This window comes from Alnus glutinosa, chromosome 3 (genome assembly GCF_958979055.1).
Source record: "Alnus glutinosa chromosome 3, dhAlnGlut1.1, whole genome shotgun sequence".
Taxonomy (NCBI): domain Eukaryota; kingdom Viridiplantae; phylum Streptophyta; class Magnoliopsida; order Fagales; family Betulaceae; genus Alnus; species Alnus glutinosa.
The window spans coordinates 30698316-30718548 of record NC_084888.1 but is presented as its reverse complement, the minus strand read 5'-3'; the positions used below and the strand labels follow the sequence as shown (position 1 = coordinate 30718548).

General features: G+C 40.2%; 1 protein-coding gene across 1 annotated transcript; it reads right to left on the bottom strand.

The window, feature by feature from the left end:
* Window positions 1-4242: 4242 nt before the first annotated feature.
* LOC133862785 (uncharacterized) lies at window positions 4243-19597 on the bottom strand. Its single transcript, XM_062298658.1, has 9 exons — window positions 19439-19597; window positions 18238-18634; window positions 17969-18132; window positions 17813-17893; window positions 17212-17287; window positions 17024-17116; window positions 15900-16036; window positions 4589-4757; window positions 4243-4516 (listed from the first exon to the last, which is right to left on the bottom strand). The coding sequence occupies exons 2-8, from the start codon at window positions 18608-18610 to the stop codon at window positions 4632-4634; spliced, it is 1050 nt and encodes a 349-aa protein (XP_062154642.1). The 5' UTR covers window positions 18611-18634; window positions 19439-19597; the 3' UTR covers window positions 4243-4516; window positions 4589-4631.
* Window positions 19598-20233: the final 636 nt, after the last annotated feature.

Here is a 20233-nt window from a genome sequence, read left to right as displayed (position 1 = left end):
TAAGGACAAAAAATCTGAAACACAATCACAAAAAATAAATACAAACAAACGGATTATTCACCATTCTCTTTTACGTTCCAATAAAATTTATAGGTATAAAAATAAGTTTTGTCACATAGATATGTTTTCTTTCAACCATCTTTCTTTCGGTGTAAAATTTACCAAGAAAATAATATATAAATTATAACAAAAAGGACACTAATAAAAAACAGAAGAACATCACCCGTAAAATAAAAACAAAAAAGGAAAAGATGAAAAATAGTAATATGATATAAAATAAACGTATTTTCTGTGATCTTTTCTAAGTTTCAATGAAAAGAACACGAAAAAATTGAGAAGTAGTGGATAAGAAGAAATAAATAAACAGGCTGTGAATATTGAACAAATGGTAAAAATCTGTAACAGTATTTTTATGTATGCAATGTTTACATTTAAGTATTTACAAATGGCAGTTATGATACAGTTATTTTTTATGGGAACAAAAAAAAAAAACTGCTTTTACACAAAAATAGAACACTTGGCATATATATATATATATATATATATATATATATATATATATATATGAAACACTACGTTTTAACGGACCAGTTTAGTTTTACTTAAATTACTGATTTTTTATTCAAATAACCGGTTCAATGTTTAAAAAGTATGGATTCATGCCACGTGTCCTAATTCTATGCTAACTCTAAGTTGGAACTCGGCTTATATATATATGAATGATATGTTTCAATAAAAATAAAATCCATATAATTTTAAACATTAAAAAAAAAAAAAAAAAAAAAAAAGCATTTCAAATTTAAATGCTTAATTAACTCTTTAGTGTTTTAAAAGCATTTATATTCCTTTTGTGCACAATAATCAAATAAAATTTTACCTTTTTTGGCTTTCAAAAGTAGAATAACACTCCCAAAAAATAAGGGAAAATCATGAAAATCACATAAAAGAAAAACAAATATCCCATAAAACATTCAAATGAATTAAAACATAAGACCCTTATTTTTAGTTTAATTCATATAAATTAAAACATGTTAAAATATTTGTTCTCATAGGTGTAGTTTAGAATGAAAATAAGTATGAAGAAGAAAAATAGCAAGAAGAAAACCACGATTTTGATTATCAAAATACAAAATAGAAAATTAGCAGGAATTTTCTTTAATGTCAATGTGATACCTATTATATTTCAATCTTATATAATTCTGAACATTCGAAAAAGTAAATGAATAAAAAAAAAAAAATATCTCATAAACATTCAAATGAAGAATTGCTCAACCACAAATTTCACAAACAAAATAGAAACATATTTAGATTTCAATCAAAAATATAAAAATACTAAAGAGTCCTACTTATATCATTAATTGAGAGAGAGAAACTATTTGTATCATTAATAGAGAGAGAGATTAAATAGACCGGTTCAATTTTATTTAAAAGATCGGTTCAGTACTTAAATGACCGGTTTTGTCACTAAAAGGTATGGGTTCACGCCACGTGTCACTATTCTATGTCATTCTAAGAAAGAACTCTACTTACATATATATATATATATGATGATATGATATGATATGATGTTGCACCAGTGATTCTTAGAACTCCTGAGAATCAAAGTCGGGCTTTGACGGATATTCAAGCCCCTGCAGCGCCGGCATCTGTCGTATATCCTCTTCCGAATAAGCAGGGATAAACCAGTACCACTTGTCTGTCCCAAAAACCTGATACACAAATTCGACTTCCATGCGGTAGTTTAAAACTACCGCATGGGTGCTGTAATGGAAAACAGTACTGTTTTTCCCAAAATGGTATCGTTTTCCACTTAAAAAAATTTGCAAAACTTAAACTTAATAATAAAAAATTTATTAAAACTTAAAAATTATAAAAATAATAGTAATTAAAAACCTAAAATACGAAAAACCTAAAAATAAAAAAGGAGTGGCCAGCGTTGCGCAAGGGGTGGCCGGCCACCCCATTTTTTGCAACCACCCCCTTGGCCGATCTGGGGTGGATCGTCCATCCCAGTCGACTTTGACCACTCCCAAAAAGTCAAAAAACAAAAAAAAATGTTAGGGTTTTGGCCACCCCCAGATCGGCCGTATGGGGTGGTCGAAACCACCCCCAAGCCTTTAGGGGTGGTCCGGCCACCCCTAAAACTCAAACCTTTTCTTGTTTTTTGTTTTTTGGCCTTTTGAGGCCCCGGACCACCCCCAAAGCCGACTGGGGTAGTTCGTCCACCCCCGACTGTCATGTTTTTCCACTCATGCTTTCATCATCACATCCCAATATACTTCAGAAATTTAATGCATTCTGGACATGATAATTCTAGGCAAATTAATACGTTAGTGCTTTAGCTTTTTGTTACATGGTACTGAGTTAAACCAAAAATTTGAGAAGATATCACTATCTAGTTTATCTGTTGAATAAGTATTCTGAGGACATGAAGAAAATGCCAATAAATTGTACCAACCTGTTCAAAATTCTTCTTTCGACCAAGGTCATAGCGCCATTTTGGAGTGGTTTTCTTCTCATATGCCTGATCGCAAGGTAATAAATCCATCAGAAACAAAGTACACATCTGTTGCAGCCTCTCCCTAAGGAAGGGCAATAGCACAGTCCTAACAGAAGATGGCTATAAGATTGTAAAGGGAATAACTCAGTGTTCGTATAGGTGTTCCATAAATGTTATGGTGATGATATCTCTCGTAGAGAAATTATTAATTAATTCAAAAACACCCACCTAGCGATTACATTCACCATTTCAGACTTCTTAAAGATTCATTGGATCATCTAGGACTAGGAGTGCCTCATTACTTATAGTCCCATTGTAAGTTTTAAATTCAACACATGAGACACAGTTAAGAAGCTTCAGACAAGTGTGAAACAGGCATTCAAGAAAATTCCCTCCCCGATGTGCTTCCAAGCTCTATTCAATCCAGTCTCATCACCTCTGGAAAGATGTGTAAGGCACCAAACAACAAGGGCAGCCAGTGCAGACTCTAAAAAAGATGACAGCAGCATCTGAAAATGCTGCATCACTTGTCACTTGTGGTACTGACCACTAAGAACTAGACCCATAGTTTTAAAACCGACGAATGGGCTGCTCTCTTCTGTTGGGAGAGGAATCCAGTATTTTCTTTCATAAGCTAGAATGTTCGCCTTTAATTTTTTATTTCGGAAAAACGTGCTACGACATTCTCCAGAATCTCCTAGCTAGACAAGAGAAAGAATTTTCATATGTGAAAAATTGAAGAAAAAAAAATTATATTATAATGAGTTTTTTTTTTAAAAAAAACTAATAATAAAAAAATTATTGATGTAATATAAAAAACGAAAAAAAAAAAAAGTTAAAAATGTTTTAAATTTAATGTTTTTTGTTTGGGAGAAATAAAAAATAAAAAATAAAACAAGGGAAAAGGAGGGCCGGAGTTGCCAAACGGGACTTGGATTTGAAAATATTTTTGTATTTTTTAAATTAAAAATATATTTTTAATATCATTATCAAATAATTTAAAACATAAAATACTTTTTAAAATACAAAAGAATATTTTTTAAAAACCTTTTGAACTTTCGAAATATTACTTGAAAACAAGTACTCAAATGGTGTCTAGACAAAGAAGTGTTACTCTCCTATCCATTTTTTTTTAAAATAAAAAATAAAAAAAATAAAGAAAGATGCATTCACAATTTTTTTTTTAAAAAAAATATATATGTTGAAGAATGAGACTAAACACATCTCATTGTTAAATTGTGAAACCCACATGTAGTCCTATAAATTTAATAGTAAATTTGCACATTGCTTGTATGAAAATGGACAAGAGACGTGTAAGAGAATAACATCAAACACATCTCATTATTGAATTTGTAAAACTCACATATAGTCTCATAGATTTAATGGTAGATTTACACATATCTTATACGAAAAATTGACAAAAAAAATATTTAAAAGAATAAAACCAAACGTTTTTCTCTTTTATATGCTTGATTGGAATCGTTTTGTGAGATCTAATGACTTTCTACTTTGATGAAATCTTTAGTTATTCAACTTCTTTGTGGGATCATTTAAGGTAGATTTACACCTCTTATACAGAAATTGACAAGAAATATACAAAAGAATAAAACCGTACATTTCTCTGAGATCGTTTTGTAGGATCTAATGGTTATTCAACTTCTTTCGCTTATTTTTATTTTATTTTCTTGTTCTTTTCCAAAGAAATTAATATGTTATTTCTGAAGATATCTTTCTCGTTGAAGTAGGAGGAAAGAGGATCCAAATTCATTCTGGCATGCATGTTGCTAACAAGCGAACACTTGATTGGCTATCTCTAACATGTGCTGAAGCCACTGAGATTCAATCAACCATACAACAAAGCCTACATGAAAAACTTGCTGCCCTTATCTTACACTTCCATAACTTCCCAATATATCATGATTAAAAACATGAAATAAACACTAGCCCTTCGAGCCTATCCTCACTATTCCGCCGCCCACAAGGCCACATGCTTTTTCCTTGATCTGCCCTCTCACTCTGCTCGTGGGAATGAATGTATTAGAAGCCCAATTAGTTGTAAAGCTACTCGATCAAATGAAGAAATCTTACAAGGCCGGATTCTGGATTTATTGAAATGTGACACCGGTGATTCTTAGAACTCGTGGGAATCAAAGTCGGGCTTTGACGGATATTCAAGCCCCTGCAGCGCCGGCATCCGTCGTATATCCTCTTTCAAATAAGCAAGGATAAACCAGTACCACTTGTCTGTCCCAAAAACCTGATACACATACACCAGATTTAACATTAAGAGTAAAGCGATTGGATGCCTATTTACATCCAATAATAGTGAAGAATGCACCCAAGGTCACCATGCCATTACTGCCACACAACATTAAAAAGAAACAAAGCATGGGATCTCCAAGTCCAACTCAATAATTATTTAATCGCCCATGAGATCTCTAGGACAATAATGAAACATAAGATGGCTCATTTTGAAATTGCAGGACATTACGGCAACTCATTTTGAAATTAAGTCCGGATTCATTCAAATGCTTTCATTATTTTACGGACTTAGTACTGAGGACCCTTATAAGCATTTAGATGAATTTATTAAAATCTGCTCCACCCTAAGGTTGCAGAATTTTTCAGAGGACGCGCCTATTTCCGTTCTCTCTAAAAGATAATGTTGAGACAGTTTCCGGTTGGTGACGTGTCGATCAGGGATAAGCTGGGATGAGCTATGTCAACGATCCTGCAAAATAAAGCTGCGTCGGGGGGTTCCGACAACCCCGCTCCGATGCTTAAGTAAGTGTATGGTTCTGAGAATAAATACGCAGAATAATGCTAAAAAGACTGACTAGCATGTACCTTAACATCTGAAGTGGTTCTAGTATTTATAGAGGTTGTAGGACAGTTCCATTAGCTTCACGGTTCGTGCACGAGGCGGTTGGAGGAGACGTGGCTCCGGATGAACGAATATTCCGGGTTTCGTGTACCTCGGAGGCATCATTAGATTCCATGACGTGCATCGTGTCCCTTAGATTCTGGGTACTGCCGAGATGCACGCAGGTGTGGATACCAACTGGCATTCGGGTCACCAACTCGAGCTAGATGTGACAGATTGGGCCCAAGTGGTCTCAATGGGCCCGGGTGGATTATGCTCTCTTTGACAAGTGGGCCTGGTCGGGCGGACCAAATTGGGCTTAATTCTTAGGTTGGTCCCAACACCCGAGAAGGTTAATATTTGTCCCAACAGTTACCCCCCAATTCTCTTAGGTAAATTTTATACTTGAGAGAATTTAGGAATAATTGATTGATCTTTACTTTGATGTATCTTGAGTTTTGGGGTCGGGCGTATAATGCCGAGAGCGATCAACGACCCTTCTCTGTACATACTTTTGTTTTGAGTTGGTGGTCTATCTAGGAAGTATTGTTTTGTCGGTCGCTTTGCTTTGTCCATACCTTATCCATCCGAGGGCCTTCACGCGCCATCTTTTACAGAATTCCCGATCTTTTCCTTGCATCTTGAAATTTCAAATTCAAATTTTCAAACTTTCGAATTTCTTCGGTATCCGCAAGCCGCGTGTCAAGTATGATTTGGACGTCGGTTCGTTTTTCAAGGCGTGTCCTGTCCCACCGGGCAAGCTACCGAGGCTCTCTGGCTGTAGGTTTTGGAAGAAGAAATTCGAACGAGACCGTCCAACTTCCGGTGGATTGTAACTGGTCAACTCCGTTGTCTTTTCAATCTGTCGACGTGTGTCAGCAGCACATTAAATTTGATTTGACGTCGGTTCGCATTTTGAGGGGCATTGTGGTTGTCAGATGTGTGACCGGCGACGGTTCGACTGCCGGTTTGGAGGGATGAGATTCGCTTACGTCTCTCTGTCTCCCGGTTGTTCATGACCGGCTAATCCCGATTGCACTGGAGTATAAATACCCTTCCCATTTGCATTTCTCATTCTTGTTTTGAACTTTTCTTCCTCTTTTTCCTTTGAACTCGCATCTCTCTCTTGGAAGTTCATCCAAACCTTGTCTTTCCGCACCATGTCCGAAGCAAGGGAACACCCAGCAGTTGTCGTCTCGGAGTCTGAGGAAGAGGAATTACTATCCGAGGACGAGGTGGTACCCGAGCAAGTGAAACGTCAAATGCCCCTCGTGCCTCTCGACCGCCGAGGAGTTTCAAAGATTGGTACCGGGGATGAATTTCGCCTCCGGAACAATTATGATATTCCCCCCTCGGTTCTACTACATTTTCAAAATCCTGTTACCCGGGAGATTCGTGGGGGCGATCTCGTTGTTTACGAGAAAATGCTTTTAGCCGGGCTGCGATTTCCTTTACCGGACATTGCCCGGGAATTGGTACTATTTCTTGGGGTGTCCCCGAGCCAGCTTACACCGAACGCGTGGAGATACCTCCTCGCCTCTTTCATTCTGTGGCGAACAGTGTTGGGGGCTCGAATGACAATTCCGGAGTTCTTCAACATCGACCGGGCAGCATATAAAAGAGAGGGTGTTGTTGAGTTTACTGTTAGGAACAACCCCATCTTCATATACCTTTCTCAAAGTTATTCCAACAACCGGGGTTGGAGGTCAGATTTTTTCCGGGTCTCAGGAGATTGGGAGTCGGTAGCGCCCTTACCGTCCGATCAAAGAGTATCAAGAGTCTAGAGTCCTATCCAGGTTGACTTGCGGGAAGCTCCAGCCTTGAATGCGACCGGTAAGAGAAGGGTGGCCGCAATGCTGTTGTTCTCTCAGACTCCAGGGAACGATATGAAGATAGACTATGACAACATAGTCACCGACTAGAATATGCGGGAGGTTTTTGGGTATCAGATTCCTACCGAGAAGGTTTGGTATGATCGGAAAGGAAAACAAAAGCCGAAGAAATCCGAGGGTGGAGCGGCCGGCACTCCACAACCGAAGGAGTCGAAGGTGGCTCCCGGGTCTAAGAGGGTCATCAAACCAAAGAAGACCGGTAAGGTGACCCACCCTCCGAGGACGGTAAGTAAGGCGACCCAAGTTCCGAGGACGGCGATTGTACCTCTGGATAGCCTTACCCCAAACTTTTCTGCCCCCGCGACCGATCTCGGAAGTGACTTGACTAGAGCTCCTGAAACTACGATCCCGACTACCTCTTCATCGGCAATTATTAATCCTGTTGAAGTTAGAAATCCAGTGGAAGCGTCTGGTAGGGAGACTCTGGTTGTTCAGCCCAATGATCTTTCGATTGGGGTTGTTCATGCGCCCGATATAGTAGAAATCGGAGACGAACCTGAGGAGTTAGAACAAGAGGCTTCTGAGGTTCGGAGTGCGACCAAGCGCAAAGGGAAAGAAGTGGCGTCCGAGTCGCCGAAGAGGACCCGATTTGCCCCGGATCCTTTAGAATATGCGCTTACGCGAGCCACTGAAGTCGAGCTTCTCTTTGGTCGGCCGCGTTTTGTATTGCCCACCTTGCCAGTTACCCGGGAGGAACCGATTGAAGAATCCGAGACTTCAGATCGGTCTCCGGCTGAGAGGATAGAAGCTCGCTTGGAGTCTGACGCTGGTCTAGCCTCCGAGGATCACTTATCGACGGAGCATGAAACATTTTTACAACCCCAAGATGGACTGGAATCTGGGGATCATGTGGTGATGGAATCGGAAGGTCATCTAGAGACCGGGGAAATAGACTCGTCCGTGCCGGCTGGAGAGTGTTCGGATCGGGTTGAAGTTGCGGAGTCCTCTGGACCCGAGACTTGTGAGGACTAACCAGAGACTCGAAATCCTTCTCCGGGATTTATGGAAGCTGAGACTTCCCGACAGGGAGCATTAATCGGTTCTTTGAGGGAAGGCCTACTGGCCTGCCCCTTAGAAACTTTAATGGGCTTGATCCCGGAAGGGTCTTTTTCGATGTCCGGGACCGTGTTCCCCGGAGGACTTGCGGAGGCGATGCTACATACCCAATTGCAGGTAAGCCCTGTGATTTCGAAGATATCTTCCTATACTTTGCACTTTTTTTTTTTTTTTTTTTTTAGTGCGTTATGAGGTCGGTTGCCTTGTGGCGAGACCACCGGGGTATTACTGAAAGTCAAGCTACTCTGGAGGCTAAGGTAGCCGAGCTTCAATCCCGGGTTCAAGAGCTGGAATTCGAGGTGTCCCGGACCACGGACTTGGAGTCCGAGATAGAAACCCTGAAACAAGATATTCAGACCAGAGATCAGATAATCAAGGCTCGGGACATGGATCTGGCTCAAGCCCGGAAGCTGGCAGATACATCTCATGTTCAAGCACTTGAAAGTGAGAAGACCCTCGACAGAGTACTGAGCAATCTGACCGAGGCTAACGAAGCCAAAACGGCACTGTCTTCCCGGGTGGCAGACTTGGAGCGGGAGAAGGACTCGCTGGTGGCCGATAAGCAATCTCTGTCCGAGAAACATAAAGAAATTCAGGCTCGGTGTAAGAGGCTTCGGAAGAAGGGCCATCACTATAAGTCCAAGTCCCGGCGTTTCAAGAAACAACTCGCTCTAGTTCCTTGGCTTCGAGGCCTTAGCTGGGGCCGAGGATCCAACTGGGGTTTTGAGAGATTGAGGACCATGCTTCTTCACCCGGAAGTATTCAAGGTTGATCCCGAGACTGTGACTCCTGAGCTTCTTGAATTGCCCGAGACAGCAACCAGGGAGCTGCAGAATCTGGGAGTGGAATTTTTCCCGGACGTGGAGGATTGGACCGACGATGCTCCCAATCCTTATCGAGATGACTTAACCTCGGGGCCCTCTGTCTTTGACTGTACTCCCGGTAGAGAGGAAGCCGAGGAACCTGAGGCTGGTGATAATGGGGACTCGACAGGGAGCCCACTTTTGTAAATATACTTATTCTTCTTTTGAGCCGGTTGTACTTTGAACTGAATACTAATGTAACCCGGTGGACGTATGGAATAGAATTAATCTTTATATTTTGGTATTTTGATGTGTTCGCATAAACTTTTATTTCGCTTATGCTACCGAGTTGTATTTGATCTGGTCGGTAATTGGGTTCCTAGGCGGTTGTTTTTCAAATCGAGGAACACTTTGATTTAATCTGATTTGACCTGGTCCGAGTCACCCCCCAAGACTTGTACAAATTTTGGATTTCTCCAAGTCGCTACCGAGGAGTTTGACCGGTTGTGCTTTGAACCCAAGAACACGGTATTTGATTCGATTTGAACAGGTTTGAGCTGAGCCGAGACATTCCTTAATGACTTCGGACAAATTTGGTGATTTGTCCGGGTCAATATTGAGGATATGACCGGTGCGTGCTCCGGATCGGTTGTACTTCAAACCGAGGGAGCGACACTTTGATTTGATCTGGTCTGGTTTGATTTGAACCGAGACATTCCTTAATGACTTCGTACAAATTTGGTGATTTGTCCGAGTCAATATTGAGGAGATGACCGGTGCGTGCTCCGGGTCGGTTGTGTTTCAAACCGTTGGAGCGACGCTTTGATTTGATCTGGTCTTGTTTGATTTGAACCGAGACATTCCTTAATGACTTCGTACAAATTTGGTGATTTGTCCGAGTCAATATTGAGGAGATGACCGGTGCGTGCTCCGGGTCGGTTGTGTTTCAAACCGAGGGAGCGACGCTTTGATTTGATCTGGTCTGGTTTGATTTGAACTGAGACTCCATGCTTTAAATTGAACTGAGAATAAACATACATTGGCGGTGCCAAATTTGGAACAACAGAAAACATAGTAATTCACATAAAATATTTCTTCAAATTCTCGGTGTTCCAGGCTCTTGGTAATTCTTTTCCGGTCGTATCAATCAAATGGTACGCCCCTTTGTTATGGCATCGTATAACTCTGTATGGGCCTTCCCATTTTGCTCCGAGCTTTCCTTCGATTGGATCTTTGGTGATCGGGCTCACTTTTCTCAAAACCCAATCTCCGAGTTGGAACTTTCGAGGGCTTACTTTTTTATTGAAGTAACGGGCAGCTCGGTCTTGGTACGCAGCCCATGTTACCTGCGCTTCATCTCTTCTTTCTTGTAGCAAATCCAGATTGAGCTTGATTCCTTCGTCGTTGAGTCCCGGATTGTAGTGTGATACCCGGAAGCTGGGTGATCCGACTTCGGCAGGGATAATTGCCTCTGAACCGTAAGTTAAAGAGAAAGGAGTAGCCCCGGTGGGAGTGCGTGTCGTGGTACGGTAAGCCCAAAGCACCTCGGGTACATATTCGGCCCAAGCTCCTTTCTTTCTGCCGAGCTTCTTCTTTAGTGTTCTGAGAAGAGTCTTGTTTGTAGCTCCCACTTGTCCATTCGCCGGTGGATATATTGGGGTTGAATAATAATTTCTGATACGGAGTTCGGCACACCATTTTCGAAACGGTTTACAGTCGAACTGTTTTCCGTTATCGGTAACAAAAGCGTGTGGGATACCAAATCGACATATGATTGAAGTCCAGAAGAATTTTACTACGTTGGCGGTAGTGATAGTGGCGAGTGCCTCGGCTTCAGCCCACTTAGTAAAGTAGTCTACCGCGACAAGAAGGAATTTCCGCCCACCATTTCCCGGTGGCATAGGCCCGACTATGTCGACCCCCCATTTTGCGAATGGCCACGGCGAAGTGATAGGGCTTAGTTTTTCAGGGGGTTGCTTCATCACCCGGGCAAACCTTTGACATTTGTCGCACTTTCGGACGAGTTTGACTGAATCCTTATTCATTGTTGGCCAATAGTATCCGGCTCTCATTGCCTTGTGTGCCAACATTCGAGAGCCTGAATGGTTCCCGCAGACCCCTTCATGTATTTGCTTTAGTATGTATTCCGCCTCGGAACTTTTAAGACACTTCAGCAGTGGCTCGATATATCCTCTTCGATAAAGTGAACCTCCGATAAGCACGTACCGGGCTGAATGCATTTTTACCTTCCGAGCTCGCAGCTTTTCTTCGGGTAGGGAACCGTTGCGGAGGTACTGGATGACGTCAGTAGCCCACTCGGGTTCGTCTGATTCTTCTTCAATTTCCATCATGTCGAGTTTTGGAAGGATTGACGGCTCGGTCTGTATCACCACCCCCCGTGTGGATGTTTTGACGACCGGCCCGGTACCGGAACCCATTTTGGAAAGAGCATCAGCTCGAGCGTTCTCTTCGCCGAGCTTCTTCTTTTTTGGATTCCCGGAAGTGGATGGGCGAGTTTGCTCGGGTCCCAATAGGGCTCGGAGTGTCTCCTCCTGGTTGATGTACTTCTCGGCTTTACTCATAAAGCCATCTAAATTCTGAGGGGGCTTCCTGGCTATATTAGCCATCAGGGCTCCATCTTTTCGGATTCCCTGAAAGAGAGCTCCGTAGATGAAATCATCGGTTGCTGCTTCGGCTTCAAGTCTAGCCTGGTTGAACCTCATGAAGAAATCTCTAAGAGATTCCTCGGATCCCTGGTGCAATGACATTAAGGATCCCGACGGCTTTCTTCTGACCCTGCCGGCCATGAACTGCGTCAGGAACATCCTACCGAGGTCCTCGAAATGACGAATGGAGTTTGGCGGGAGGCTCCTGAACCAGTCACGGGCATTGCCCGAGAGGGTCAGAGGGAATGCTCGGCAGGCCACCATCTCGGGTGTTCGATGGAGATCCATGTGGGCTCTGAAATTATCTAGGTGCTCCACGGGATCTTCAAGTCCCATATAAAATGGGATCTCTGGGACTTTGAACTTCTCGGGAAGGCAAATATTTGCCACCTCCTCGGTGAATGGAGAGGTGGTCTTTTGCAAAAGGTTTTCCACCAGGGAAGCTTTCCCCTTATCGTTCCGTTGAATAGCTGCGGTCAGAACATTGCATCTTTGTTCCAACCGGGCAATCATGCCTTGCACCGCCCTTGCTCCCTCGGGTTGAGCAGGGGGAGGATTTCCTGGGACTTCTTCTTCTTTGTTCGGCTCCCCGGAGCCTTCAACTCGGCTGCCTTCCTCTCGGTTTCCTGGGTCAGTGACAATTCGGTGAAGTTCTGGAACCCGAGCCTGGAGGACAGTATTCATAGTGGCCAAATCCTCGATGCTCTTGGCCATCTGCTCCATTCTTTCATTCAGGCGGGTGAATTGGGGATCGTTGGAGTTTCCTTCGTCTCGGGCATTTCGGTCATCCCGAGGCACTCTGTTGGTTTCTGATCGAGTATTCACCATAACAGGATTTTTTTTAGGAAAACGATATAAGTCGTTCCCACAGACGGCGCCAAACTGTTGAGACAGTTTCCGGTTGGTGACGTGTCGATCAGGGATAAGCTGGGATGAGCTATGTCAACGATCCTGCAAAATAAAGCTGCGTCGGGGGATTCCGACAACCCCGCTCCGATGCTTAAGTAAGTGTATGGTTCTGAGAATAAATACGCAGAATAATGCTAAAAAGATTTACTAGCATGTACCTTAACATCTGAAGTGGTTCTAGTATTTATAGAGGTTGTAGGGCAGTTCCATTAGCTTCACAGTTCGTGCACGAGGCGGTTGGAGGAGACGTGGCTCCGGATGAACGAATATTCTGGGTTTCGTGTACCTCGGAGGCATCATTAGATTCCATGACGTGCATCGTGTCCCTTAGATTCTGGGTACTGCCGAGATGCACGCAGGTGTGGATACCAACTGGCATTCGGGTCACCAACTCGAGCTAGATGTGACAGATTGGGCCCAAGTGGTCTCAATGGGCCCGGGTGGATTATGCTCTCTTTGACAAGTGGGCCTGGTCGGGCGGACCAAATTGGGCTTAATTCTTAGGTTGGTCCCAACACCCGAGAAGGTTAATATTTGTCCCAACAGATAAAGCTAAGTATTGGTTGAATTCCCTAGAGATTAATTCTATTACTTCTTGGGCTTAAATACAACACGAGTTCCTTAAGAAGTACTTTACCATAGGGAAAACAAATCAAATACGAAAAGCCATAACTGGTTTTTCGCAAATAGAGGGAGAACCATTTCAAGAGACTTGGGAGAGGATGAATGCCCTTTTACGAAAGTGTCCACATCATGCTGTTCTCAAGTGGCAATTAGTACAGTGCTTCTATGAGGCTTAACTGAGCCTCATAGACATATAATAGATGCCTCATGTGGGGGTACTTTTATGTTAAAGAGTGAAGATGATGCATGGATACTTTTTGAAAATTTGTCGAAAAACTATCTACACCACTCATCATCCGGTTGTAGGACAAATGCTAAAAGCCAACTCTCTATGAAGTATCACAACCTTTGGACTTGAATGCCAAAGTGGATGCTTTATCTAGAAAGTTAGATCAATTACTTGCATCTGATTTTGTTCCTGCGACAGCATCTCATATATACACACACCACATGATGCATGTTTATTTTGCTCTGACCCATCACATCAAGCCGGAACCAACTCTGCCACAACAGCACCAGCAGCAACGGAAGAGAGAGAGAGTCAAAGATTGGTTGTAGAGATTAATTGGATCGAGCAAAGAGAGAGAGTCAAAGAGACTGATTTTTTTCAATAAAAAATTCAATTGGAAAGCTATAGTGCTACCCAATACATTGGGTAGCACTGTAACTTCCTAACAAGAAAATATAAATTTGAGGTACCTGTTGTGGGGTGGTTTTTGTGAAATTTTGTGAAATTTTTTCTATATTTAAGGAAGGGAACCAATATAGAGAGTCTGTTGGGAGTTCTCTAATTACGGTTTCTAAGCCTCTCTTGTCACATTGACTCTTGTCACAGGCTTGTGAACTGAAGGTTTGTGACTTGAACTTGGTAATGGAATATGGTTTTGTCGAGATATTAAATTATTAATGTTGTTGGGTCAATTGATATTCGGCCTTGTGTCTTAGGCTTAATAAGGGACTTCTACAGTTCTACTGCCCCTAAGCCTTATATTCAACTTTCAAGGAACCAAAATGATATAAATGATTACAACTACAAAACTTTTTAAATCTAAGAGAAAAATAAAATAAAAATAAAAAATAAAAATAAAAATAAAAATAAAAATAAAAAAATTACTGAAATACAAAAGTTATCCCTAGATCGATCTAAATTTCAAGAAGGTTTCCGGTCTCCTTTTCTAAGGATGACTAATCTAAATATGTATTCTTAGTCAAGTGTGAAAGTAAGTGGACAAGAGATATACAAATCCACCATTGAATCGATAAGATCCATATGCAGGTCTCATAGATTGAATGGTGGATTTACAAAAAAAAAAAAAACGTGTAAAAGATGAACAATAGATTAATGCCAAATACATCTCGAATAAAAATATGATAACTTTTTCTTCTTTGCATGAAGACATGGTATATAAAGATTTTTCGATCAATTTTTCGGAACTTTCAAAATAAAACTTATAAGACTTTTTATCTCTCTAGGAAAAACGCTCCCCCTACTCTCTAGTTTTCTGCATCTTTACCCACTGCCCACCATGGGAGGGAAGCTTCCATCTCCCTTCTCCCTTCCAAATCTCCTACATCCACCCCACCACACAAACACCCACACATTTTGAGAGTTTCCTCCCCTTTTACCCAACCAAACAACCACCCAATAAACTTTCTTTGGCTAGTATCGGAGCTTCTATCCGCCTTCTACATCATCGACACTAGCCTCTCTTCCACTGGATCAGTTCCCCTTCATCCTCCCACTCTAAGCCATAGTTACCCCGGTATCTTGAAGTCTTTATATTTTTATTTTTTTATTTTTTTTCAAGTAAGATCTACTAACTTCAAGTGGCATTTTCACTCATTACTCTACACCATCAAGCTCCATGGCCTTTCAGCTTCGATTCATTAGTCGCGGCTTCTTCAACAAACGTCCCCACGCCAGAACGTGCGCCCCACTCATCAAACTTTAAGACCCACGCGCCAAAGCCTCCTCCGCTTTGGCCAACTTCTGACGGTGGTTTGGTCGCCATCGATGATATATTTTGAATTATATTACTGCTTTTTGTGTTTGTTTGTTTCCGGTTTCCCTGTTGTTTCTTTTCCATGTTTACCCCTGTATTTGTGTTTTGGGTCCTTGTGGCTCAAAACACACCCCAAACCCCCTTCACCGGTGGCCCTCCTGATTCTTGGTATCCATGTCACGAATTTTTTGGCTCACATCTTCAGAAACATTGTCATCGCGTATTTTCATTCTTAAGTTTAATTTTGGGATGCCCAAATCCTGTTTGTTATTTTTTTTTTGCTGTAATTTTTGTTGATATATCTATAATAATAATTATTATTATAATAATTTAAAAAAAAAAAAAAAAAAAAAAAAAAAAAAAAAACTTGTAAGAAAAGTACATCCACCCACAACCTTGAGCATGCTATCCTTCCCAAAGAGACAAACACCAAGTCCTTTGAATTTTGATCATCTGCTAACACAGGTAACATGCAGAAACAATGGGGCTGGATAGCATACAGTCCCCTACAACTCTTGTTGTTAAAGAAGGTATGCGTAAAATACTCCAACATTAAAATTTATTCTATATTGATTCTAACGACCTTTTTGGTTCTCCCAGCAGAAAAATTGTTCCTGCCTTCATTGTCTGGTCCCATTCCTCCAGCTTTCCAGAGCTCCTCTACAGATGGGAGGGCCCAACCTCCCCAACCTGGCTTCTCCTGTTTACTGCTACTAGAACCTAACATTATATATCATGGAAATAAACAAATGGAAGCCAGACCAAACATATGTTTAAATCAGAAATCAAGTAGCAACAGAAGAGCAGTGTCACATTGAGAGATAAGCATGTCATAGGACATTAGCCATACCTAATATATCAATCACTAAAATGTAGCAAGAAAAAAAAAAATTAAGCTCTGCAGTTAGAGAGATCCTATGCTTAATACACCACAACCAAGTAACAAATGGAAATGATACCAAGAGAAGTAATTAATGGAGGTAAGATTGGTGAGGGCTATCAGACATGTCTAAGCAACAACAACCACACAATCATTTGGTCTTCTCTTGCTCTATTTCACCTTTTCCTTTAGTTTTTTCGCTCCTTTGTTTTGGTTATGGAAGCAAGAGATGCTCCTTTTGTTATTCTATTTTGATTTTTCAGTTTTTCTAGGTCTCCTCAAGAAACCAAGATGAATATGAGTGCCTTCAGCTGCACTCACAACTCCATGCATAGGGCCGCATCCTGCTGGCAACATTCCATCTCACTTGCTCCACCACAAGGATCCCCTCTGGGCTGTGGATAGAAACTGTAGTGTAATGTTGCTAAGGACAATGTACTCTTTTGTTAGTCTGTTTCTGTTTTCGTTTTCTTATTTCCTTGTATTTTTAACTGTTCTGGTTAGTTTGTAAACCTGGTTGCATGTTCTTTGTTTCAAAAAAAATAAAAAAAAATACACCACCATTCGTAACTATGTTTGATATAACAAATGTTAAAGCCAGGCATAGAGTCCCAAACACTTGTACTGATACTTTTCACGCTTTACAAGAAAGATAGCCCTCTAATGCAAGCTGGGCTGGTGCAGATTCAGATTACCCTTGATCTACCATGTGTAATAAATAACTTGAGGATTCAAATAATGAATTCTATGAAAAGGTCATCTTTTGTTTAGTGCAATTACCATCTGTAACAAACAAAGAAACAATGAGAAACGAGGACAACACTTACCTGCATTGCCATGCATATGAAATCCATCTTCCCCGCCAGGCAAATTCCCTTTAGCATTACCTTTCCAAGCTTCTTCAAAACCAGCAAGCTCATCTGGAATAAGTGCCACAACGTTAGTCTATGTCTGACCAACTGCATAATACATAATACATCTTTAAGTACTAATCATAGCATGATCAGGAACAAACCTTCATTTAGATTGTGTAAAGTTTGCAATGTTTCCATCTTACCATCTGAATTGAGCTTCCTTGTAACTGAGTGACCCTGCATAAGCGATACAACCACGTCAATCACCACAAAAAACATGGCTAAAGTTCCCCGTGTAATGATAAAGAGACCAATTTTTTGTTGTATCCTTCCGTCAACTTTTACCCAAAAGAGTTGGGAGAAGCAAATAAAGAGATCACAAATGACTCGAGTTCAGGTTATAAAAGTACATGGATCGACTGAAGGAGTATGGTAGAACATATATGACAAACACATCTCACTCAAGAATAGTGCGAGCTACATTAATAAAAATTTCACGGGCAGGCCATCTTGGGTTTTTATTTCCCAAGCCAAGATAATGAGAACATCCATGAAGGCGAATGGATGCTTAAGGACCAAGTGCACTAACGCACTCTGCACCAGACACTGACAATACAGCAAGAGAAGGATCATTCATTTGAAACATCTTTTTGAATATCATTTATCCCACAAACTGATAAAAGCTAAAATTGGGGTTTCTGGGTCAGGGGTGTCACAATCATGGACCTCTAATGAAGTGCATTACACCAGATAAATAATTACCTTGTCATGAATTCCTCTAGAGATCCTATGTTTTGCTTGACCTGTTGCTCTATCTGCTTCTTTAGTCTCCTCAAGCACCACCTTATTTAAAATCACAGTGTTAGATCCAGAAGAAAAGCCAACAATGAAACAACTTGACCTTAAAAAGTTACTTACTCCATCAGTGCCTGTCTTTGTGGTTCTAGTAGATGTGTAATATGCTCCATTAACACCACCATATGTGACTCTACAAGTCTGAACACCGACTCTGCTAGCCTGGGAATGTTCCCCTTCAACCTTGCTATGGTCATTTCCACAAATCAAACTCTTGCTCTTTGTCTCTATGAAATCAACCCCGGCAGTCAAAATTGTTAAGCAAACAAAATCCCAGGCTAAAATAGAGAACTTACAATGCAAACGTAAAGCAAACAAATAAGTACAGTTACCATCGGTGTCATCATCTGGATGCTCAACAGATGGTTCTTTGCTTGGCCGAGAATGCTTTTGATGATTATTATCCTTCTCAACCCCAGTGCCTTCATCTTCCTCATTCAGTCCCTCATCATCAGAGGTTAGCTCTTCTATTACTATTCTTGTTGCTCTACTGGTCTGATCCTTCCCATTGGTTGCAGCACTTGAACCAAACCTGCCAGAATCAAACAAGCTTCCAAAGGGGCGAATGAAAAAGGGATCATCAAATGGATCCCTTTCTCCAAAAAGGCTAGGCATCATACTTCTATGGGATCCAAAGCCCCGAAAACTACCAAACAGGTCACCTGAATGGAAGAAATCATCTCGACCTTCTCTTCCCCTCTGCATATTGTCTTGTGCTAATCAATCCCTCTAAAAACACAAAAATCCGTGTAAGGAACAACCAATATTCACAAAATTCTGCTATTCATATACTAATCTGCTTGGTCGCCCAGAAAATTGGAGAAACAGAAAAAAAAAAATAACTACCTTTTATGGTCTGTGTTGATTTTGCTTCTATAAAATCAATATAAACTTTTAGCAAAGCTTATATAAACGTGTGATGCATTAATGTGAACCCGAAGAGGTTATTGTGCTCGGAAACTCAAAGAATCTGAGATTTAACACTTAGTAGAAGAGAATTTGTATTACAAATAAGCATGAAGCCAATGAATGAAGTAACTGGAAAAAGAATCATCCTAATCATGTTTAAGCTCTATTGGGTTGCTGAAAGGATTGTGAACAAGGCCAAAATTAAAATCACATACGATCACAGAGACAAGTTTCTGTATTTCTTTTCGTTAAACCGGCAACTCAAATGTTAAAGACAACAAATTCAATATAATAAAAACATACTCAGTTCCACTGCCAAGAAAATGTGCAAATCTCAGATAATCCAAAAGAAATACTTCCTTAATTAATATGTCATGAAACTAACAAATTAAGCGTTGGGGATAACAAAATCAAGTACTAGAGCTGATTAAGGAACTAACAAATAAAGTAAATCAATCCCAGGAAATATTTTTTAAGATTCAATAATCATATCATCTGAAAATCATAATACGAATAACTTACACATGAACACTTCCAAGTTTATATACTGAGGCTTCTGAAGACATATTTGGCAAACATGACAAAGAAAACGCTAAGAGAGAGAGGGAGAGAGAGAGCGCTTACGTTGGAAGAAGATAGAAGGCAGATTCTGAGAGTGTGGGGAAGAGGGACCAGAATGGGCTGCTCTCTTCCGTAGGGAGAGGAATCCCCAGTATTTTCTTTCATAAGCTAGAATGTTCGCCTTTGATTTTTTATTGCGGAAAAACGTGCAACGACATTCTCCAGAATCTCCTAGACAAGCGAAAGAATTTTCATATATGAAAAAGTGAAAAGAAATTTATATTATAATGAGTTTTTTTTTATTTAAATAATAAAAAAAATTATTGATGTGATATAAAAAATGAAAAAAAAAAATTAATAATATTTTAAAACTAATAATTTTTATTTTTTTTTTGAAGAAATGAAAAGAAGAAAAGGAAAAGAGAGGGCCGGAGTTGTCAAATGGGCCTTGGATTTGAAAATATTTTTGTATTTTTTAAATTAAAAATATATTTTTAATATCATTATCAAATAATTTAAAACATAAAATACTTTATAAAATACAAAAGAATATTTTTTGAAAACCTTTTGAACTTTCGAAATATTACTTGAATACAGGTACTCAAATACTCTCTAGACAAAGAAGTGTTACTCTCCTATCCATTTTTTTAAAAAAAATAAAATAAAAAAAAATAAAGAAAGATGCATTCACAAATTTTTTTAAAAAATATATATATATATATATGTTGAAGAATGAGACTAAACAAATCTCACTGTTAAATTGTGAAACCCACGTGTAGTCCTATAAATTTAATAACAGATTTGCATATCGCTTGTACGAAAATGAACAAAAGACGTATAAGAGAATTACATCAAACA